Source organism: Perognathus longimembris, chromosome 16 (genome assembly GCF_023159225.1).
Source record: "Perognathus longimembris pacificus isolate PPM17 chromosome 16, ASM2315922v1, whole genome shotgun sequence".
NCBI classification, from domain to species: domain Eukaryota; kingdom Metazoa; phylum Chordata; class Mammalia; order Rodentia; family Heteromyidae; genus Perognathus; species Perognathus longimembris.
This window is the reverse complement of record NC_063176.1, coordinates 47,490,070-47,514,815: the sequence shown is the minus strand read 5'-3', so window position 1 is coordinate 47,514,815 and position 24,746 is coordinate 47,490,070. Positions and strand designations below refer to the sequence as shown.

At 39.2% G+C, this 24,746-nt stretch overlaps 1 protein-coding gene across 2 annotated transcripts in view; it reads left to right on the top strand.

Moving 5' to 3' along the window:
* The window catches only part of LOC125364721 (cytosolic beta-glucosidase), a 100,646-nt gene that overhangs the window by 23,269 nt on the left and 52,631 nt on the right, over positions 1 to 24,746 (top strand). For both annotated transcript variants that reach the window (XM_048364365.1, XM_048364366.1), the window contains exons 2-4: positions 13,000 to 13,227; positions 22,336 to 23,132; positions 23,849 to 23,972. In XM_048364365.1, coding sequence (XP_048220322.1) covers positions 13,000 to 13,227; positions 22,336 to 23,132; positions 23,849 to 23,972 — 1,149 coding nt within the window. The remainder of the gene's footprint in view (positions 1 to 12,999; positions 13,228 to 22,335; positions 23,133 to 23,848; positions 23,973 to 24,746) is intronic.

Here is a 24,746-nt window from a genome sequence, read left to right as displayed (position 1 = left end):
CACTTGTCTCATTAGTTGGAGGGGGACGGGGTTCCAGAATTGTTTAGGAAGCAAATTCTCTGACTTGGCCCATCTTTTTGCATGTAAAGCATTTTGAGTAATCTCCCCCATCCATCCGCTCAGGTCTTTCTCATTTCTCTTGGAGTATGAGAACTAGGACTTAAACCCAAGTTAGACAACAGCATCTGGGCACAGTAGTGCTCCCTAAGTATTGGTTAGAATGATAATGATCCAGCTGACCTGGAAGCCTGGGATTTTGACTAGTCCAGGACACATGCCATTAACCCATTTTCAGCTCATTTTTAATGAATGTCACATTTACCTAGATATTCCAGAAACCATACATCAAAATGTAACTTATTTAAGAGAAGATATTCATATCGAATCGAATGATAGCATTCATCTGCCCTGCCTAATTCATAGAACAGATTCTGAGAGTGAATTTTTGAGTGTAATTATGCTGTGCAATGCAAATCTGTGATTCATGATTGATAAGAAAATAGTGAAAATTGAGTTGGTGCTTACAAAAATCTCTGCGTTGATTTGCTTTTGGAACTAGGCCAGATAAATTTCCAGAACTTGAGCTTTCTTGGTGTATTTTATATTTCCTCTGATGTCAATGAGGAGGTTTGGATTAATCATACTGGATAATTCTCATGGAACTCAGGGAAGGAAGAGTTAAAAGGTTTAATTAAGTATTGCAAAGGTACTTCTCCTAGGCAGCAGAGGGTTGAATGTAGGGCACCTTTTGCATTTTAAACATCTATGTCTGACCCTTGGTTCCATAGTTATGTAAGAAGAGAATTTTATTTTATTTTAAAAGGAAAACGCTGCGTGTGGGGGGAGCTGCTGAGGAAAGTAATGGCTGCCCTTGGAGACAGCTTTTATAGTATGTTTTGTACAGGAGGCGTCTCCTCCTACCTCAAAGTTCTGGAACAGGATGAATGCCCTTGTCAAGGTGCGGAGAGGCTGGAGCGATGGCTGAGGACCAGCCTCAGAGAAAACACACAGCTGTGTGGGCAGGATGTATGGGCACACTCAACAGGTCTGCGTGGGCACCAAGGCAATCAGACCATCAGCCACACCGGAGAAAGAAATCAGTTATGTAGCTCTCAAGGAGGCCAGCCAGGCAGGAGGATTTTCCTTAAAGGACTATACACTCTGGGACCTGTTTTTAGGGAAGGCAGTTCATGAGAGAAATGTGGCAAGAGTGGCAGGTACCATATTCACTAACACTAATGGTATTCATTAAATACTGCTGCCCAGAAAGTCAATTTAAAATGCATCCACTGTGATAATGCATTCAATAAATTCACTTTGCCTAACAGGAAAACCAAGTGTTTTTTTTCCCATCCTCATTTTACAGAGGGGGAAACTGAGGCAAAGGTAGGATTCCTTAAGGTCCCAGAGGTAGTAAACTACAGAATTATTTTAACACATACTAATTGGAAGGTCATAGAGAGAATGAAGAGCATGGGCCTAATTGTTACACTTGACTTCCAACTTTAGTTCCACCAATTGATTCTTTTATGACTTCTCTAAGTCCTTGAACTCAAGAGAACCTCAGATTCCTCCTATTTTAATGGGGAGGGGGGATGTGTAACAGTAGTTATAAAGCATGTAAAGTGCTTAGCAAAGTGCCTGCCCATTATAAAGGCTCCATAAATGATATCTACTATTATTATCATGGTGTTTTCCCCACTACATCCTTCCATCCTTCCAAATGGGGCTGTTATTAGCATAGTGAATCAGAAGCTGAAACCAGCAGAGAGGAAAGGGATGCTCTGATGGATGGAAAGAAGAGTAGAGGTTGTCTTGCAAAGACACAGAAGCAAGTCACTTCCAGTGGATTGCACGATTCCACGATTCGATGCATAAATGCTGTATGCAAAGAGACTTAATTGAAAGATAAAAGAATAATTGCAGTAGAATAGCAGAGGCCAGAGCAGTTAAGACAAAATGCTGCATATATTAAACAGGACTCATGGAAATGTAGAGGGAGCCTGAAACGTCTTTGTAGTCTTTGGCGTCAAAGACATTATGATCACCAGAAAACAAACAATAGGAAAAGCAAAGGCTTTGAGGCTACAAGGTCAAGTCTCAGAACCAGGCTTGAAATATTTCCTCTCACTACTTATTCCTCTAAGAATTCATCACTTCTCTGCATTATCAAATCAGTGTTAAATTATGATTATATTCTGTTACACAGTACTGCTGCAGTCAATGAATAAAACTCCTGGAGCACAGTCATCTAGGCAACTTAGATTTTGATTCCCTTGTCCCTCCACAGTTGCTCAGTTGGGATAGCTCTTCTCTTCCCTTTGGCAGAAAACACAGAAGGGCTCTGTCCTGATGATTTCTTTTCTAAACTATTTTATTATCACATCTTAGTTGTGTAAGAGGATGGCATTGTGACATATTCATGCATAAATATAATGTACTCCAATCAAATTCACCACCTCCATCCATCACTCTTCCTCACCCACAGTTCTTCAGCAGGTTGCTTCGTGCTGTATTCCATATATGTACATAAAGTGCTTTGACTAAATTCAGACCATGTTCACTCTCCTTCACCTTCCGTTCTCTCCCTCTCCTTCTTCCTCCTATTGTCACCTCCCCCCCAACAGAGCTTGTTTCACTTTCTTGTCATTCTTTCCACTCCCCAATTTTCACTGTATACTAATTGTGCAGAGATTTCACTGTGGTATTTCACAGGTGCATATAATTATACTTTAATCAGATAAATGCCCTCTTTTGTTCTTTCTTTCCACATCTCCTTGTCCCTCTTCTTACTCAAAAAATTTCAATGATTTTCCTCATCTTTATATGTAGATGCAATATATTTTAATATTAGTCATTTTCCATCATTCTCTTTCTCTCCCCACCTCTCTTTCTGCCCAACAGTCCTACAGCTGCAATTACACACACACACAGAAACACACACACACACACACACACACACACACACAATTTGACTTTTTGATCTTGGTTTATTTCACTGCAAATGATGATCTCCAGTTCTATCTGTTCACTGAGCAATACCGTGGTACCCACATGCCAAATTTTCTTTATCCATTTATCAGTTGTTGGACACTATAACTGATTCTGTAGTTTAGTTATTGTGAACAGAGATGCAAGAAGCATGGGTTTGCATGTTCTTGGATATTGATTTTCATTCTTGTGGATATATGCCACAAAATGATAGAGCAGGGTCAGAAGGAAGGTCTACTTTTAGCTTTCTGAGGAACCTCCATACTGATTTCCATAATTGCTGAATGAGTTTACATTCCCACCAAGAGTGCATGAAGATTCTTCTTTCCTGTCTCACCTTTGACATTTGTTACTTTCTTGATGATTGACATTCTGATGGGGGTGAAGTATAATGTTTGTTCAATTTTGATTTGTAGTTCCTTAATCGTAAGAATGTTGAACATTACACACATCTACTGAACCATTTCTTTCTTTTTTTTTTTTTGAGAAAATTCTCTTTCAGTTTGTTAACTGGGCAGTTCTTTTTACAGTTTAATGTTTTGCACTCTGTATACTTTGGTTATTAATCCTTCATACATTGAATATATGACAGAGATTTTCTCTGATTCTGTAGGATGTCACTAGGGTCTGATAATTATTTCTTTTACTGTACACAGCCTTTATTTCTGGGTAACTGAAATCCCATTCAGACAATCATTATCTGTGTCTATATTTTCCAAAGATATATGTTTTTAGGTAGTATTTGAAAACTTTCAGATCTTATACTGTGATCTTTGATCTATTTGGAGTTTATTTTTTTACTAAGAGAGAGAGATGGGGGTGAGGTTTCAGTCTCTTGTTGTAGATAACTTGTTTTCCTTTCATCATTGTTGAAGATGTTTTCTCTCTAGTGTATGATTTTTGGATCTTTCATAAAAAATTAGATGGGCATAGCTGTGTGGTTTTATTTTTATCTCTGTTCTACTGCTCTATTGGTCTTTGTGTCTGTTGTTGAGTTAGTACCATGCTGTTTTGCTTACCATGGCTCTGTTGTATAATTTGAAATCAGTATTGTGATACCTCCTGTGCTATGATTTTTACTCAAGATTCAAGATCATTTTTAGAATTCAGGGTTGTTTATGCTTGCATATACACCTTATTATTTTTTATCTTTCTGAAAAGAGTAACATTGGAATGTTTGTGGTTATATCATTGACTTAGTAGATTGCCTTCAGTAGTATGACACTTTTTACTGTATTAATTCTGTCAATCTATGTATGCAGAGATTAGTTTATTATAAGGAATGTTCTTCAGTGTTTTGTAGCTTTCGTTATAGAGTTCTTTCACCTCCTTGGTCAACTTTATATAGGTTTCTTTTTAATTTTTTTTTTCAGGCAGGAGAGAAAGTTTATTACCGAACTGCTGGTCTGTGGCCAAGGTGATCCATGGCCAGAGAGAAAGGAGAGAGAAAGCGACCCCCACCCAGCCCTGCCTTATATCTAGGGCAGGGGCACGGAGTGTGGCCAGATGGATTTGGATGTGACCTCAGGGAAAGGGGAGGTAACTGCCTCCAGGTCTGCAGGTTACCCAGGTAACTGGGTGGAGACTTTTTGAGGTGGGGGCATCTGCATGGAGCCCTCAGGGAGAGGACCTAACATTCCAGCCTTTTAATAGTTATGAAAAAGGGCGAAGACTCTCTCTGGCTGCTTCCTGCTGGCAAGGGGCGTCGGCATTAGGGGTAAAAGGCAGAAATGTGGCCCCTCCTGGAGAAGGTGAGCAGCAGGGTCCCTCGGTGGTAGATGCCAGTCCTTGAATGAAGCCTGGAAGAAGTCTCATGAGGCAGGGGCTGGACAAAAAAATAATATTAAGGAAAAAGGAAGGGTTTAGGGCACAAAATTAAAAATTGGATGACTTGGCTAGTTCTTATACTCAGGTATGGACATTAGATGGACAAGCTACTATCTCTTGATCCCCTGGCTCTGATTAATTTTGAAAGGGCGGGACAAAGTGACTCAACTTAGGATGTGACATCATTCTCCTCTTACTCCTCTCCTTCTCCTTGTTCCCTGAACTGGCTGAGTCCCAGGGGTCTAGGTGCTTGTTTCTGGGATGGCTTGTCCCTGATGGCATTCATGGGGTTTGAACTCAGGGCCTGGGCACTGTCCCTGAGCACTTCTGCTCGAGGCTAGTACTCTACCACTTGAGCCACAGCTCCACTTCCAGCATTTGGCTGGTTAGAGATAAGTCTCGTCAGCCATGCTTCCAGCCTGGCACTTCGCTGGTTAGTTGGGAGATGGAGTTTGAGAGATATTTTCTGTCCTGGTTGGCTTCGAACTGCAATCCAAGGCGTCTTTGTCACAAAAGCCCTTTTTTATTTCCAATTAAAACAACAAGGAGACCAAGGGGATTAGAGCTTACCTGTACCTTGTCAAGAATTGACCAAATACTTGCCAGAATTCTGCAATGACAAAACTCAGTAGATGTGATGAGTTTTAGCACAGATATGTAGCTAGATGGACATATAAAGAATGGCATACTGGTTTTACATCAGTGTTTAAGTCACAGCCAACAATTGTACACCAATTTAACAGTCTTAGTCTTGTATGAATTTAAGACATACCCATACCATCTTCTTCCTACACTGTTTCTTCAATTCCCTTTTCTAAGACTTCACTAACAAATGACATTTACACAGACATACACACATGGAACCCACATACACACTGTGCACATAGGTTTTACAGCATGCAAAAGTGAATTTCAGCAGTAGACTCTTTTGGAATTCTAATAGTAAATGACATTTTTTTTGCCCAATATTTTAGAACCACGTGGTTGGTTAGAAAAACACTTTTGCTAGCAAACAACAATTTTCAGATTATAAAATGGAGAAACCATATTTTGATAAATTCCAGTGGGATGCCATGTTGAGGGGGGTGGCAGGAGGACACAAACACACTAATAGAGAACACGTGGCATGGCATAATGGTGCCTGAGCTGGTGCCTATTAAACCCAATATCCACCATGTGGTCAATGCTAGAGGAAATAACTTTCAGATATTTTTGCTGACAAAGCACATTAGTGGTCAAGCCTCAGTTTTGGAGTTCTGTGAAAAGACGCAGCTTTGTGAGCAAGGCACATTATCAGGATAGTACGAGTTGGAGTTTTTATAAAGTAAGCAAGTAAGCAGGCAGATGAGAGAGGGAGAAAAAGGAAGAGAAAGAGAGCCTGAATATAAGTGACTTCTGACCATTTACCATTGCAGTGGCAAAAACTGTATCTAAGCCAGTATTTCGAGCAGGCCTCATTGCACTGTCAAGAGGCTCGCTAGCAGTGTCCCGGCTCGGGTGTGACTGTGATGCAAAACCCAAAAAGCACGGGAGGGAGTGCCTGGTGAGTGGATGAGAGCTTACCGGGCAGAAGCGGCAGGCAGAAGCTGCAGAAGCAGCGGACAGAGCGGCAGAGAACCGGAGCAGCAGCAGTTTCACTCACCAGGGTAGACAAGTGGTGTGGAGGTGGAGGTGGGTGTGGAGGCCAGCAATGGTATTAGTAAAAAGTGCCACGTGGCGACTCCCAGCAGTTCGGTTCGCGGAAAAAGGGCCGTCAGTACTGGGGATACTCCCAGAAAAAGGAGGAAAATAGAGGGGAATTCCGCCTGTCCTGACTCTGAAGCCCCATCCGAGTCACGGCACCATATATGTTAGGTTTTTAAAGTAGGTAGCTGGTAGAGGTGAACGCCACGCGGTATTCAGGCAGGAGAGAACGTTTATTACCGAACTGCTTGCCTGTGGCCGAGGTGATCCATGGCCAGAGAGAAGGGAGAGAGAGAAGGGAGAGAAGGGAGAGCAGGGAGAGCAGGGAGAGAAGAGAGAGAAGGGAGAGAAGTCTTTTTAACTTTTTTGAGGCCTTTATGAATTGAACTACTTTCCTGACTTTTTTTCCTCTATCTATTCATTATTTGTTGTTAGAAAAGTTACTGTTTCGTTTTTTTTTTTATTTTTTTCATAATTTGCTGTCCTGGTGCATTCTGCTTCCCTCTTCTCTGGACCCTGGGAGGCCCTTCTGTATGGATCGGTCAGGAGAATCCACTATCTGAATCCACTATCCTGAGTATTATACCTGGACTTGGTCATCAGGAAACACTACTAAGACATAGTAGAGTGGAGACGGAGGTGGAGATTATTAGCCTATGTTTCCTTTCTGGTTTCCTCCCTTCTGTATTGAAATGGGTCAGCAGGGTCTCTCTACTAAAAGCATCTGATGTTACCAGGCAGCCCTGAGTATACCATACTCTCTCTCTGCAAGCTCTCTCACTTTGCAAACCAATCCTTCCCCTGGTCTCTTCATGGGCAGTAGTGGTGTCTTGCTGTTATAAGCCTTGAGGTACTGCACCATCCCGTGTTGCTTTCTCCAAATCCTGCTCACATCCCTAGAAATAGCATGTACTTTATATTAAACTCTCCTTAATTACCCAGTTTGAGTGCCATCTGTTTCCTGCTGGGACCCTGACTGATACATATGGCCAGTTTAAATTGTAAAACACAGTCTTGTTAGGCTAGTTAGTATAACCAAACTATGAAATAGTTAAAATTCCAAGTTGGATTTAGTGTTTTATTTTTCTTAGCTCTGCGGGAGAAGGGCTTGAGGTCCTCTCTCTTTCCCTCAGGTCTTTTTGTCTTGTTGACCAAGGCTCTGACTTGGTTGAATTAAGGTAACAGAAAGGAAAGTATTTATGGTTGCTATAGACTCTCAGACTTTGGCACATAGCCAGCATTGATTCCTTTTCTTAGGGACTTTGTGGGGCTCATTGCTGGGGAACATTCTAGTATACAATATGCAGGTCCTATCATGGTCTACAGCTCATCACTTTGTTGTTCTAGAGAAGTCCAGGCATCAACCTTTGTTTCTACCTGTGAGCTGAACATGGTTCCCAAAGGATAGAGTGAGTCCTAAGCTCCAGCACCCACAACAGGACTTTATTCTGAAATAGGATTTTTGTAGATATTAGTAATAATCTTGAAATGAAGTCATCTTGGATCTAGGATGGGCTCCAACTGTAACCTAAGTGTCTTTATGAAAGACAGAGAGGTGCACAAGTGGAAGGGCAGGTGAAGCGGAGGCAGAAACTGGATTGGAAAGAATGGCAAGAACTGCAGACAGCAACAGAAGTTCATTGAGGGAACTGGGGTAAATTCTCACTTCAGTTGATTCCAGAGGAAATCAAACCTACCAAGCCTTGAATTCTGGCTTCTATGTTTTAGATGGGAGAAGAACAAAGTTTCTGTTGTTTTAAATCATCCATTTTGTGTTTACTTGTTATATCAGCTTTAAGAAATGAATAGAAAAATCGATTTTCTTTTTTAGGGCTTCCTTTCACAGATGCCAGCAGCTCTCAAGCTTGCTCCTGCTCCTGGGCTCACTCCTTGCTCACACCCTGTTCTTTTTTTTTTTCTTTTCTTATTTATTGTCAAGGTGATGTACAGAGTGGTTACAGTTTCATACATTAGGCCTTAGGTACATTTCTTGTACTGTTTGTTACCTCCTCCTTCATTCCCTCTCCCCCCTCCCCTTTTCCCTTTCCCCCCATGAGGTGTTCAGTTCATTTACACCAAACAGTTTTGCAAGTATTGCTTTTGTAATCGTTTGTCTTTTGTACCCTGTGTCTCTCGATTTTGGTATTCCCTTTCACTTTCCTAGTTCTAATTCCAGTATATATGGTTTCCAATATACTCAGATAAGATTACAGAGATAGTGTAGATACAACCACAGGATGGTGATGCAAGAACATCATCAATAGTAGAAGCTACAGATACACATGGGACGTTGAAAGTAGTTACAACTGTGATATAACAATCGTTTCCATAACATGGAGTTCATTTCACTTAGCATCATCTTATGTGATCATAAGGATATAGCTATTGGGCTCTTGTGATCCTCTGCTGTGACTTGCCTAAACCTGCGCTAATTATTCCCAGTAAGGGAGACAATAGAGTCCATGTTTCTTTGGGTCTCGCTCACTTCACTTAGTATAATTTTTTTCCAAATCCTTCCATTTCCTTACAAATGGGGCAATGTCATTCTTTCTGATAGAGGCATAAAATTCCATTGTCACACCTGTTCTTAAATTCACATAAATACAGCTGTCCACACTCTGAACCAGGTATTAGCACCAGGGACTTCCTCTTCCTTATCTGTTTCCTTGTTTCCTCTTCTTCTTGTAGTTGTAGCTTTTCTTGTCAGAAGTCAAGACCAACTCAGCATGTCCTTTTAAATGAAGGGAAAATATATCCCCTGCTATATACTCAGAAAGCTGACTTCTTTGTTTGTTCTAGTACCAGGGCTTTTACTCAGGACCTCTTGTTCTCAGTCAGTTTTTCAGCTCGAGGCCACTGTAGCCAAGCTTCTAGTTCCACCTGTTGCTGTTTAATTGGAGATGTAGATCAGATTTGTCTTTTCAGGCCTGCTTTAAACTGTGATCCTCAGATCTCATCATCCTGAGTAGCTAGAATTACAGATGTAAGTCACTGATGCTAAATGGGCTAAATAATTTATTATTCAATTTTATGTGTTTTACACATTATAAACATGGACATATAGAGAGAGGGAAAGAGAGAGAGAGAGAGAAGAGAGAGAATCAGGATTAAGGAGTGTTGGGTTGCTCCCAGTAATTTTACATTTCACTTTTTTTTTTAGGTTGAAATCATGGCTGTTTAGGTTTCCTGGTGGATATTTGTAGAGTGTATAGTAGTATGTAAATTACTGGGCTATATTTCTCCAATTTTACTTAATATTTCCACATCTCACTCTCACCGGCAATGGATACACATTCCTGCCAAGCAAAAATCTCTTCAGCCTCTGATATTGCCCAACTTTTAAACTCTGTGCCAACTCTGTGGGTGTAGAATGGCATCTGCGTGTGGTTGTCATTTGCATTTCTCAGACTTTAACAATCTTTATTTTAAAAGTGTTTATTAAACACATGTTTTTTCCATCTGGGAAAGAACTCTTTGAATCTTTCTTCCATTTTTCTGGGACCTTTTGATTGTTTAATGAAATATCCAAACATAATTATAGACTTGTCATCTTCTTAAGAGTTCTTTCAGCTTTGTTTCATGTATTCAAACTTTATTATTAAGTACATATAGCATTGTTATGTACTCTTGAAAATATATTGCTTTAATATTAATAAAATGACTTTATATTTGGTTGATACTTTACACTGAAGATCTATGTTAACGTTAATATAACTATTCTAGTTTTATTGTATTTTCTGTCCTGTTATTTTAAATCTTTCTGTGTCTATTTAAAGTGAATTATTTCTAGTTACGTCTAATTTGTAGGTTTTTAGTCAGTGTGATAATTGCTGGCCATTCAATCATCTACATTTAATGATATTATTGACATGATTAAATTTAAACCTAAAGATACAATTTTTAAATTATCTCATTTCTGTTTTTTATTCTCTTTTTTCTGTCTTATATTTTATGATTCCATTGTGTATTTTTGTAGGCTTATTATGTATAATTTTAAAATGTTACTGTTTTATTCAGGGACACACACACACAACTTGCCATGTCAACTTACAAAATTCCACTTCATGTATAATTTAAGACTTTTAATGCTGAGTGCTGATGGTTCATGCCTGTAATCCTAGCTTCTAAGGGGGCTGAGATCTGAGGATCACAGTTTGAAGCCAGCGTGGGCAGGAAAGTTCATGAGGCTCTTATCTCCAATTATGCACCAGAAAACCAGAAGTGGAACTGTGGTACAAAGTGGTACAGCACTAGCATTGAGCAGAAAAGTTCAGGGATAGACCCAGGAACTGAGTTCACATTCTCCCACTGACAAAAAATAACAACAAAAAAGAGTCTTAACAGTATATTTCTACTTTTGCTTTACAGGCCTTTAGCCAGTATTTATGAAGAATTTGTCCCTACAAATATTAAACCTTGTGCTACATTCTCAGGGTAAATGCCTACTTAACTACTCACTTAAGAGTCTATATGTTTCTTCTCACCTATTTTCTAGGTTATCTAACTCATTACCAGTGAATGATCCGTTTAGAAATATATTTCCTTATTTCATCCAGGAATTGTAGTTATTCTTTTGCATATGGCTCAGAGTAGATAACTTGCTATAAATAGTCATTTTTTAAACCATAAATACCAATTACTCTTACAGTATGGGCAGAACTGCAATTACGAAAGGTTTCTTGTAAACAAATGAACTATTAATGTAACTTATTGCTCAAAATGAATGCTACAAAATTAGTGAGTCCTGCCTACAGTATAATCTCACCAAAATTTCAATTATAGTTATTAGTTTTCTAGTCAAATCTCAGATTCAACTTGATTTGATGCTGTGTGGACATGGTGCAGCTCTGTCTGTAATATATGTGAAGAAGGAGCCGCTCCATCTATGTACATTTTCCTACTAAGTTCTGTTTGCCTTGTAAAATGATCAGAACTTGCTTTAGTCCTGTGTGTGGATTGCTTTCCATAAACATTCTGTTGCACTTCTTAGCCTTCAAGCATGGAGTAGCAGGGTCATCAGTTGACTCCTCCTTCATTACCCTGAGCCTTTATCATAAAGGGCAGCATGTCTAAGCAGAAGGATTTGAACTTCTGAGCTCTAGGTATATATCTTGGTGCTCTTACTGTGTGATCTTAGGCAATGTATTTGTCAGTGAGCTCAGAACAACTGTGCTGGTTCATGAAGAGCCTACAGTTGAATTCTGGGAAATTTTGTAACAAATTATATAGAGTTGTAAGTATAAAATTATATAAACTTGTACGTATAAAATTTATGTTACAAACTATGTTAATACCCCAAATCATTACTTCCTAATTATTTTTGCCATTAGACATATTCTTGAGTTTGTGTAGATTTCTTGTCCCTGAAGAAGGACAAAGTAATGGAATGTACAAGGTGGTACACCACTGCCCATCTTTCTCCATCTCTGCTTTTGGTTATACCACAATTGGTTATTAGAAGCTATATTTGTACCACAGACAATGGCAAGTATTATAAGCCTTCATTTCATTTATCACTTAGTTTGTGTTGGAAACAGTTAATGGAGTCAGTAAAGCAGGTTCTTCCTGCGTTGGTGGACAAGTGAAGCTCTGGAATCTCTTGGTTACTTTCCTTTCATGTTATCGTTCAATCTAAGCAAAAATGTTAATCAACAGTCATGTTAGAACTGCATACATTTTTCAGGTCCTATCCATTGGTTGGCTATGTACCTAAGTCTTATCAACTTAGAAAAGTAATGTGTAGAGCATTTTAGCCTTTATATTTTAGAACAGTTTTAAGTTTGCAGAAACAATGAGCAGAAAGAGATCTTCTCCAACTCTCTCTCATGATGGGATAAATGTCCTTCTGGCTTTACACTGTCTATTTTGTGATTGCCTGTTAGGTACATTCCCCAAGGACATGGGTCACAGCATAGGACATCCTCAAACCTCTTGTAGTAGGCAGAAAGCTTGAAATGAATATTTGTTGAATTAACAGAGGATGAGTGAATACATTTCAGATACAAGTATTATCAACAGTGGATACTCAAGCCTCACCACCAGTCAAAGACAAGATCACAATAGGCTCTAATGTCAGACAACAAGAGAACAGCATTCAAGTGTGAGGACCAGAGCAAAGGTCCCAAGACTTCTGATGTATAAGATATGGTAATCATGGCCAGAAGAAAGTTTTCCAAGAAGGGGCTACTGACCCAGGCATCCATAAACTGGTGACTGCCTCTGTTTACCAGCTGAGAGATTTTCAGATAATGAACCGTGAAAGCCTGCTATGCAGAAGCACGCTGCAATAATTTTTCATTTGCCACTAGTCAGCTTCAGGGATCAAGGACACCTAAACACACAGCCCGCTCATGCGTGTTACTTTAAAGGCATATTTTAAAGTTATAAATATGGTACATTGAGTTAATGAGGTATGTTGTTTTGGTGACAAATATTTACATTCCTCATATGCCTGTTGATGTCAAGAGTGTAAGTGTTTCATTTTCTTCCTTTTCTCAGGAGGCTGGGCTGCAGATGGAAGAGGCCCTTGTGTCTGGGACACATTCACCCATCAGGGAGGAGAGAGAGTTTTCCAGAACCAGACTGGTGATGTCGCTTGTGGCAGCTACACTCTGTGGGAGGAAGATTTGAAATGTATCAAACAGCTTGGATTGACTCATTACCGCTTTTCTCTTTCCTGGTCACGTCTGTTACCTGATGGGACGACAGGTTTCATCAACCAGAAAGGCAAGTGTTTCTTAAAAATAGAAGGTTGCAGCTTTAATTCAAGGTTATTGCTGCAGTCTGGCATAATTAATCTAGCACGCTATTCTACTGGGTAGCTTTGAAATTGCAAGTTTTTAGACTGATTACAGGATCAAATGTTCGAAATGGGATTGCATCAGCTTTCAATAATATTTTGGATTTTCTTGTCTGCTGAGCGCTTCCTAGGAAGAAGATGAAGCGCTGAGTCCAAGGAAGATTGGAGTAAGGTTTTGTTTATATAAGTTGTTATCTGACTGTTGCCTTGAAGAGAAATACCAAAAAGTTGCACTAAACTATTTTCAGTTGTGTCACACTATAAAGAGTTGGGGAGGGGGGAATCTCTGAAAAACTTGAGAGGCTACTGAACATTTCAACTGAGCTGAATTAGTAGAGCTGATTAGCTACGGTGAAATTAGCACCTAGATCCCTGAGATTCATTTACCTGAGATGGAGAACCAGCTGCATCACTTACGGTGGGTATAAGTGTCTCTTGAGCATCTTGCAGGGCCTCCGCCTTCTCAGGAACGGGAAGGCATGCTGTAAGAGTATATGCTCCAGAAAGTTACTGGAAGAGTAAACTACACACCCTTTGTAAAGGGCTTACCACAGTGCCCGACGTATCAAAAACACTCAACACGTGTACCATCACTCGTATTATAGCTTGTGTTTGAAAGGACCATTCACTGCCTTCTTGAGTGTCTTTTATTTGTTTGACATTTTAACACAAGTTTTCTCTACTCTCATAATCAACAGAGATTATAATGATGTTAGTTTGCAAAGAGTATGTCCAAGTCCAAACATTTGGAAAATGGTAATATGGAATTTAAAGCTAAGGTCTGGGTATTCCCTTTTATATAATAGCGTGGGAAAACTAAGACCTGAGGGCCAAATATGGCCTGGCACCTGTTTTTGTAAATAAAGTTTTATTGGAACATAGCCATGCCCACTCACTATACATCATCTATGGTAGCTTTCTTATTATAATGGCAGATCTGAGTAGTTGGGGCATAGACCATATGGCCTGTAGAGCCTAAAATATTCACTATGTGGTCCTTTGCAGGAAAAGTTTGCCAAGCTCTGTTCTACAACATATGGCTTCTTAATAATGATTCTGCATTATTACTTTGTCTGAGGAAAGAGTTTACACTACTCACAAGGCCAGGACTAGATGAAGCAAGTATAATGCCTTGAGTATAAATTTTAAGGTGAGTCTCATAAATGAGGGATGAGTACTTACTCTTGCATAATGTGAGACTGAGTATACCTTCTGGCCTCATCAGACTTTCCACAGCTCAGGTACTTCCTGGGCTTCTTTATGAGTATGTTATGTGATTGTCTACACCCCACAGGGACATTGTTACATCCCATAGAGACAGTTTCTTATTGAGTTTGGCCATTTGTGATGCTCACTGCGTGAAACTAGGCATTCTCATTTTGACATGAAGCCACAACTTCATGGGCTCACATGAAACCTTAGCCTTGAAGCCTTCTCCTCTAAATAGGGCAAGGCAAGATTAGGGGATTTAGTCAATGGTTCCTTAATGTCTTTAATTCTGAAGCCAGTGTCTCTAATTCATGGACCTTGGTTAAATGCCTACCTTTTGGATATCAGTAGTTACTCTTTTTACTTTGAACAGGAGATAATTTACTGTTTAGTTTGGAAATGAGCTCATGTTCTTCTGTCTTCCTCATTTATAACCTGTATCTTCTCTCCTCTTTGATAGCACCATATCCTAACATCTAAAGGCTAAAAGCAATCTTTGCGTCTTTTCAGTTTTTTTTTTTTTTTTTTTTTTTTGCCAGTCCTGGGCCTTGGACTCAGGGCCTGAGCACTGTCCCTGGCTTCTTCCCGCTCAAGGCTAGCACTCTGCCACTTGAGCCACAGCGCCGCTTCTGGCCGTTTTCTGTATATGTGGTGCTGGGGAATCGAACCTAGGGCCTCGTGTATCCGAGGCAGGCACTCTTGCCGCTAGGCTATATCCCCAGCCCCAGCTTCTTAGTTCTTGGCTGCTCAATATGGTCCATCTCCTTATGCCCATACATTTTCCCTTCCTCATCACCCTCTCTACTCCTTTCCTAGCTTAGGTGTTGATCATTCTCAACTAGGGCTTTCTGACACACTTGATGATTATTTCCATTCTTCCTCCCCCACCTCTCCTTCTCTCTCCTTCAATTCTTTCTGTGTAATACCACTAGAGCAATTTTCCTAAAGCTTGGCTTAAGTCATATTAGTTTGGGTCATCTTTTGCTAAATCAAGGTGAGATAAAAAATTTAGTGATGGCCAGCCAGAATATATAGCCTGCCCTCCTTCCTATATCATTCTTGTTCTGTTGGCCTTGGTCTTAACTCACCTTTGCAGGCTGCAATTTTCCTTTGTGTATAACCCATGCAATTCCTCCATGTACTCTCCCAAGCCCATAACCTATCACTTATTAAACACACTATGCACTTATAGACTTCTGTGGGAATTTGATGGCATTCTTCTTCATTCTTCAAATGGACTTTCCTTAACTCCCAACTATACCTGCCAATGGCCTAGTCTCCTGGTCAAGTCTAGCATAGATACTTCTTTAAAGTCTTCCTCTGTATGTACTCACTGCCTTACGTATGAAACTGTAACCCCTCTGTGCTACACTTTGACAATAAAGAAAAAAAGAATATTAAAAAACACCTTTAAAAATACATTTCTTTCTCTCTATCCTCATTGCATCTATTTTCATTGTTACTGATTTTATGTCCTGTATAATGTAATGAGTACCTTGAGTTTAATTTCATTTAGCCAAAGTATCCTGAGTGTGCCCTGTGCACAGAGGACTGTGCTAAGTACTCATAACACAAGTGGGAGAGAATCTTTTGTGTCATTTACAGCCTAATGAGCAGATAATTCTCCCTTTCTCATTCCTGTAACCTAGTCTAGTTTGTTCTAAGGAGGAATGGATTTAGTCAATGATGTCTTAATATCACGAGGTCAATCAATCATGAAATCATCCTAAAGATAGCAATGATGACATGTTGTTGAGAATGTATATGTGCAGGTCATGATGTCAAATTTGATCCGAAATTCCAAGATCCCAAAGGCTCTAAGGAATTTTTCTACAACTTAAATGGAACTGTAAGCTGACCTGAATTGCTGGGGAAATAAAAAAAAAAGAAAAGCGTGATGTTGGGTTATTCTATCGGACCTGCTCTCCAAGTCTTTTTTCTAGAACTTCATACTCTAAGAACATTTGCCCTAACATTTTTAGATAAAAGGTGGTAGACCTATGTTGATATGTCAACAGAGAAGCCTTTTGGAGCCAACTTAACAGATACAAAGTGTTCATGGCGACACAGCACAGGGTCAGGACCAGGGAGAGGGAGGTGCCTGAGTCTCCTGAATAGTATGGGAAGTAACTCATGCCAAGCGCACATGGAAATCACATGCCCAGAGTACTGAGTGCTTTGTGTTTGCCTCGGCTTCTGTAAAGCCACAGCTGATTAATATTACACAGTTTTCCCAGAACAAGAGGGCAATGGAGGTGCGTCCAGGAGGTGGAATTTCAATAAGCAGTTGTTCATTCTTGTGCAGTGATCTGTTGAAACAATTGAAACTGTTTTCACTCAGAAAGGCCATCATTTTTTTCTCCATTTAAATATTTCCTCAAAGGGCATGCAAAGAAGTAGGAGATCCTTATTACTGTCCTTCTCAAGGAATTGCTTTCTGTGTTTTGACTCCCTGTTTTAAAGCTTGATTGGAACTTGGTAAAATTCTACATCTCCAAACTGGAAGAATATTTTACAAAGTGAAATTGTTACATAGCTTTTCTATTTCAAATGTCAAATTTTCAGGGCTTAACAAGAAGAGATTGAGCTTTCAACTGAACTCACCTATTTCTGTATTCTCAACTGTCCAAATGCATTTTCATATCTGCCACAAATGCAAGTTTCAGGCGATTAGTAGGGGATTTGCATCTTAGAACAAAAAAATAGAAATATTTATGCAGAATGTCTTGTTCACTTTAAGACTTAAAATATAAGACACTTAGAAGGAGTAGTATGAATAAGTTAACTGTACAAACATCCAACTTGTACTGTATTGTATATTCAGCATTATGGTAGGTAAGCTGAATAATTCTCCCTTCTCTAAAATGTTGTCTTGAATCTTAGAAATTATGACACTATTAGCTGAGTAGTAAAAGGAAATGTATAGCGAAATACCCAAAGATGAAATTATCTTGTATTACTTGTGTGATCTCAAAAGATGTTAAGGACTGAAGGAGACAACAGAGTAGAGAGATGAGGATGAAAATGGAGGAGTTATAAAAGAAGGCATGTAGGAAGCCTCTACCTTCTGAAAAGCTAAGAAAGTGTATTCTAGTTGTCATTCTAGAGGAGGAGGTGACCTTGCAATCATCTTTATTTTAATACACTGAGACTTTCACTTCTGACCTTCAGAGCAGTCAGATAATAAATTTGTGTTGATTTCTTTCTCTAAGTTTGTGTAATAGCAGCAGTGAATAACTAATACAGGCAATGTGACAAGAAAAGGTAGAATAATTAACAAAATTTGTGATAAGAGTCTTGAGAGATATAGGCCAAAGATACTGGTTAGGCTCTTGAGCATTATAGTCTTCATAGTGTGTTAGAGGTTTTCTTTTCTTTAAACAAATTTAAAATGGGAATATTATTTCCCCAAGTTTTAGTCATCTCCTATTCTCAGAGAATTTTCCTCTTTTTTGCATTGAGGCCTGGGAATTGAACCCAGGGCCTTCTATTTGTTTGTTTGGGTAAGTGCTCTACTACCTGAGTTAGGCCCCTAGCACACTCATTTATTTGTTCTATGTAATCCTGCTCCACTCCCAGACACAGGTGACATAACAGAGGAGAGAAGTATGCAGAGAATTAAAGCAGAACATACAATATCCATGATGAAAGAAATCTATAGAAGTTTTAATTCTTGAAATAATGTTGTCCCCAAAGCATTTGGGAACAGAAGAAGGTCCACATAACCTGTTAAAGTTTTTAAATCTCTAGATTAGTAAAAAAAAAAAATCATGTGAAAATACACATTTGTTCAGAGAATTTGTTAGGGTTAGAGTACCAGTCTGATAGATAAAGCTAAAGGCCATATGGCAAATGGTTCTCATTTCAAGGTCACATCAGTCATGAGACAGCCTTACAAACAAGCCCCTTAGGTGTAGACAGGCCAAGTGACTGACCCAGAATCCTTTCAGGCGACTGAGGGTGGTGATCTGCTCTTCGATGTCCTGTTCCATCTCCCCATGGAAAAGTTTTATTATAGCACCAAATAAACTATACAAACCAGAAGGCAAGTGCTTAGTTCTGGGATATTAAATATTAATTATGCAATGCTCTATTATTTAAATTTTATTTATCTTCATTTCACTTCATGATTATTATGTTGCTTGAATTATATTTCTGGCTATCATTAATGACTACTCCAAGAAGGAATATAAAGCAGGATCTGAAATTGTGATTAGGTCTCAGGGGGTGAATGTTAAGGTTAGTGAAACAGAGTCATGTATTGCTAGTTCAGGAACATTAGTATACATAATTAGTGGTATGTTGTAGTGGGATCAGCTCAGCCCTTCCAGTGAGAGATTGGGATTAAACATTGGCAGTTTCATTTGATGACACTAAGACTGTCTGATAACAATTTTCGCAGTTGTTTGTTAGGAATAAAGTTGCCCATTTCTCCAGCTTTGAGTTTGGATTAAGCAAAAGGAATGACATCCATTCAATAACAAACACTGTATTATTTTTACATTCAAAGTCAATAGAGTTGGCTAAGAAAACTTGCACATATACTGATAAAATGTTATCCCATCCTACAGTGTTTGATATCTCAGTGTTTGTAAATGAGAAAAATGTACAAGTCCAAATATGGCTTTGTGCAATGCTCTTTCATTGAAGAAGGAAGACCCTGCAATGGATCATTCCAGGACTGAAGTAACGTGCCTGCAGGACTCCACTTCTTTCTGAAGAATGAATTGGAGTGTCTGGTTTGTTGGCTAATTCAGGTTTTGAAAGAATCCAGAATGTTATAGTTGAAGGACTGAAATTCTCGTTTCTTGCTGGCTTTCAGCTAAGGACCATTTTCAGCTTTTCGGGAGCATCTGCACCACTCCACTTGGGGCCACCTTTCTTGATCTTTCAAGCCAGCAACAGTGCGTTGAGTCTCTCTGAAGTTGCTCTTTACCACATCTTTCTTTTGCTGTTGCATGTTTCTGATCACTTTTTATTTTATACTTTTCCATTTCTCCAGACTCATGTGGCTATAGTGAGTCCAACTGAACATCCTAGAGAAAGGTTTCTATCTCAAGATCTTTTCCTTAATTGCATCTACACAGTTCTTTTTGCAATCTATGATAACCTGTTTGCCCATTCCACAGATAGGCCATGGGCATGGTTTGGAAGGGAAGGAATTATATTGCCCACCACATTCGCAATAGCATACAGATGTGTCTCTCAAACATGGAGTTGTCATGCATGATTTCCACTATGTTTTAGTTCACAAAATATTTGAGCTGCTGTTCAAAGCAGACAGGCAGAACAAGATGTGATTTTTGTGTCATTGGGTTCTGTTTACAATACTTACCCATCTCTAGTCTTCCTCCACTTCTGATGAGTGACATGTCCTTAAAGAGAACTTTAAGTTCTCAGAAGGAGCTCTTTAAAAGAGAATGAATGTATAAACAATGGCCAGGCAATATATGAAAATAAAACAGTGACTCACATAGGAAGCCAAGACAACGGAACCACACAACTCTATACCGAGCAAGTTCAGAATAGTTAGGACATAGCCAGCAAATCCCGGTTTCTCTGGGATTTTATTTTATTACCCTGCTACTAACAGCCTTGCTTCCAACTCAGGACCTACCTGAGAAAGCCAAATATGCTCCCTAAACTAATTCCAGAAGATAACTCACTTCTAGCTAACCATCCTCCAGCTTCCTTGTGTCTACAACCTGAGTCAGAGCCTGACTAAAGACTTCTGTAGCCTCGAAAGCTTCTCCTTTTCCTAACTCCCTTTGAGTTTTTGTCAAATGTGAGTGATGGAGGCTGAGTCTCTTGCTACAACAAGCTTGAAGTTAAATCACCTGTTTTTTTTTTCTCATTTGAGTAGTCTTTATTTTTACATCTCATTTGGCCTTTCCTACATATATTTCTTGTTTTGCTATTCCTGGATTACTCTTTTCTCTATGCCTTATGTGAGTAATTTATATTCATCTTTTAATCAGCACTAGCCAAGATGATACTAATACCAACAATAGCAATAATTAGTGCTAGAGTGATAGCTAACTTGTACTGAGACCTTACCGTATGTTAAAGACTGTTCTACGCATGCTCCATTTATCAACTCATTACACTCTACAGCAGTCAAAAGTGGATATCTCTTATTATACACATCTTACAGACTGGAAAAAGATAATTCTGAGAGATCTAATAACTTGCCAATGGTTGCTGAGCTAGCATGTGATGGCATAGAGACCACAGTTCAATCCTGAAAGTAGATAAAAACTTCATCCAGTTCTATACTATACTTTTAGAATTCAAATTGGAAGCAGTACTAGCCTCAGCTTTTCTGGAGTCTTAGACCAAATATGTTCTTCTTTTTTTTATTTGACAAAAATGTATGTTTATAATATCCCCAAATGTCCTTACCAGACTATGTGAAAAATTTCTAATCAACATTTTACACTGAAATCATACTTGAAAATATTGAAACTGGAAATGACTTTAGGAAGGATAAAAAAATCAATAAAACTTATCACGTATTTCTTCAACCTCATGCTCTCATATTTCTCCACTGATGTAGGCCTTTGTGACAAACAATGGGAAACTGAGGCAAAAGATGCTGAGGACTTAGGTTAGTGAAAGTGCGGAACCTGAATGTGTGTCTCAAAGGATTTCACCAGTTGAACAAGTACAAGATACTGAGTTCAAGGCCTAGTACTTAAAAAATATCTAAAAAATGAGGCAAAAGGTGATTTAAAATGGATACCTAAAATGTTAAAGCAATCATAACCTAAATGTAGTGGAAAATCAGAATATGGACAACAGGTAAGGAATTTCAAAATAAGCTTGACTGAAAGTTCCAGAAGGACTTGTGTTTCCAATTCTTGGAGTTTGTGTTGATACATTTCATTATCTACGGTCCTATGCACTTAGCACTTGGTTTCTGAAGCAGAGCATCTTCAACTTAATACCATTCTTCTGAACTTTGCAATTGTCCTAAAGGCACTCTTTCATATGTGTAGTCCTGGAAGAAATAGCTGTGTGTGTGTGTGTGTGTGTGTGTGTGTGTGTGTGTGTGTGTGTGTTGTATCCATGGACTTTGTCAGAAATTTAGAGTACACCACCAACCAGATACTCAGAAAGTCCCAAGTAATTGTGTTTGGAACCTCCTGGGGCTTTTTTTCTGAGATGAGAGTCTTCAGTCTTCAGGGCAGGCCTTGAACTCCTGAGCCCAAATGATCTTTCTCTCTTAGCATCTAAAGTAACTGGAACTACATACGAGTGCTATCTTGGCTTTGATGATTAGATTTTTTTATGCTCACTGAGTTTCCTTTACAAGACTTGTGAGGCTAATAGGTGGAGGACAAATATTAACAATTACCTGACTTACTTTCTTCACTTGCATTCAATACTATTGAGATTTATTTATTCATTTAACAAATCGTTATTATCTATCAACTTTTCAATAGTGTTTCCGCCTTGGGAATTCAGATGTGAACTAGGGAGTCAAGGATCTTTCTCTCATGGTGCTTATATTTGGTGGGGAGAGGGGGGCATAAAATGAGTATATAGAGAACCAAAAAAATATAAATTCAGCAAGTGTGGGCATAGCACAATGTTGAAAGCAACTTACTCAAATATCTCTTTAAAGAACAAGTGTCTTCTCATTGCGTCGATGGTCTGACTTAGCCCTCCCTTCAACTGGATTTCTTCCTGCTTCCTCCTTGCCTTCCATACTGAAGAAATGGTCAACCTTGTTTGAAAGATTATCATCCTGATCCTTTGTCCTATAAAATCTATTGCCAAACACACCAAGATTAACTTTTCTTCTTCTTTTTCTCTTCCCTTAGGGATTGACTATTACAACAAGATCATTGACGATTTGTTGGCAAATGGGGTTATACCCATAGTGGCTATCTACCACTTCGACCTGCCTCAGGCTTTAGAAGACCAAGGAGGTTGGCTATCAGAGACAATCATTGAGGCCTTTGACAGATATGCTCAGTTTTGTTTCCGTACTTTTGGAGATCGAGTGAAGAAGTGGATCACCATCAATGAGCCCAATATTCTTGCAGTCCTGGCATATGACATGGGACTCTTTGCTCCTGGTGTGCCTCACATTGGGACTGGAGGTTACCAGGCAGCTCACAATCTGATTAAGGCGCATGCCAGATCCTGGCACAGCTATGATTCTTTATTCCGAAAAGAACAAAAAGGTATGGTTTCCTTATCATTATTTTGTTGCTGGTTAGAACCAGCAGATCCCAATTCAGTGCCTGACCAGGAAGCTGTGAAAAGAGCAATGTGTTTCCAGTTGGATTTCTTTGCTAAACCCATATTCATTGATGGTGATTATCCCAAACTCATCAAGACCCAGATTGCCTCCATGAGTAAAAAGCAAGGCTATCCAACATCTAGACTTCCCGAATTCACAGAGGAAGAGAAGAAAATGATCAAAGGCACTGCCGATTTCTTTGCTGTGCAGTATTACACAACTCGCTTAGTCAAGCACCAAGAGAACAAGAAAGGAGAACTAGGCTTTCTTCAGGACGTAGAGATCAAGTTTTTCCCCAGTCCCTGTTGGCAGGGTGTGGGTTGGATCTACGTGGTACCATGGGGGATATGCAAGCTCCTGAAGTATATTAAGGTAAATGAAGGATCTGTTTGTGTCCATGTCCACCAGAAGATGTGAAAGTGGTGAGAGGGGCCTGTGTGCATGTGCATGTGAACTTATGAACAGCGAAGACGTTAAGTAATAGCATGTCCATTGTTTTCTTTGGAAGAGCAGAATAGGGTTTGAATGGATGAGGATGAATGATCTGACTTTGAAAATAGGGGTCACATTCAGAATTTGCTGTAAAAATCTACGGTGGCTATAGGTGTAGCCTGGACGTACTTTCCAAGCTGGTGTGACAGTTATGATTATAAAAGGAATTTTAAGGATGGAGATAGTTGGGGCCTTTTTAGGTCTCCTCCATGCTGGATGGCATCCAGGTAGCTGAAATTAAAATTTCAAGTTATTGCCTTTCAGGGGGGACAGAGAATGTAGCTGCCAGCAGACCAAGGGGTTAAGGAGCAGAGACAATGAGCAGATGCTGATGGGCAGAAAGATATTTCTGTCTTCTCATTATAATAAGAGTCATTTTACTGTCTTCATGGACATTTGCACAGTTTTGCTTTTCCATTGTTAGTCATAAAAGGTCAGTGTGTGGAAAATTAAGTTAATAGGGTCAGTGCAATTTGATGAAAACTAGTTTTGGGGTTGTAGCTTCAAGAAGATAGAGGGTATTGCACCTGATTTTATGAGCTTTTTTTTTTTTTTAAACATCTGTTTGGAATAAAACTTCTGCTCTCTTGTTCTAGGATACGTATAATAACCCTGTAATTTACATCACAGAAAATGGGTTTCCTCAGTGTGACCCCCCATCTCTTGATGACACTCAACGCTGGGAGTATTTCAGACAGACATTTCAGCAACTGCTCAAAGGTACCATTTGAAATGATGAAAGATCAATTGTGCAAACTTAATATAATTTCCCCATGTGCTTATTTGCATTCAGCAAAGACCAATGATTTCAAAAGCTGGAATTCATGTAAATTAGTGTAAAGCCATGTAATTAGGAGAGGGGCGGGGGCGAGTATATTGGAAAGGGGAAGGTAAGAATTCTGGTGTAAGTCCCACTTTCCGAAATTGAATCAAGTAAAAATGTGACTCTCTTCAGCATTTTGTGACTCCTGGGTAAAGGTTAAAAGAAGAGAAGGGATGGTGTGTATTGGGAGAAAACATATTAGTTACTATGAAAAGATTAGCACTGATCAACTATAGCATACTTATTTGCATACTTTAATATCCTCACTACCAAAGAGTGAATTAATAGGATTTTTAAATGACTCCAGTTTAGCATTTGTGTAATAAACCACCAGTGGTATGACTCTTCCCATCAATGGATGTTGTATTTAAGCTGCAGCTAAGCAGCTTTCGTTGGAAACAGGGTCTTTGCTCATTTTTGAGACAGGGTTTTAGGATGTAGCTGAAGCTGGCCCCTGATATAGCCCAGGCTGGTCTTGTACTCAAGATTACCCTACCTCGACCTCTCAAGTGCTAGAATTACAGATGTGTACCACCACATTCAGCTAAAACAACCTTTGCCATTAAAAATATATGAATTTTGTTTCAAGGCAGTATTATAGCAACTCTTTAACTCCCACAATATTCTTTTCATATCTGAATGCAAGTGAAAGGGATGAAGTTAATTGATAA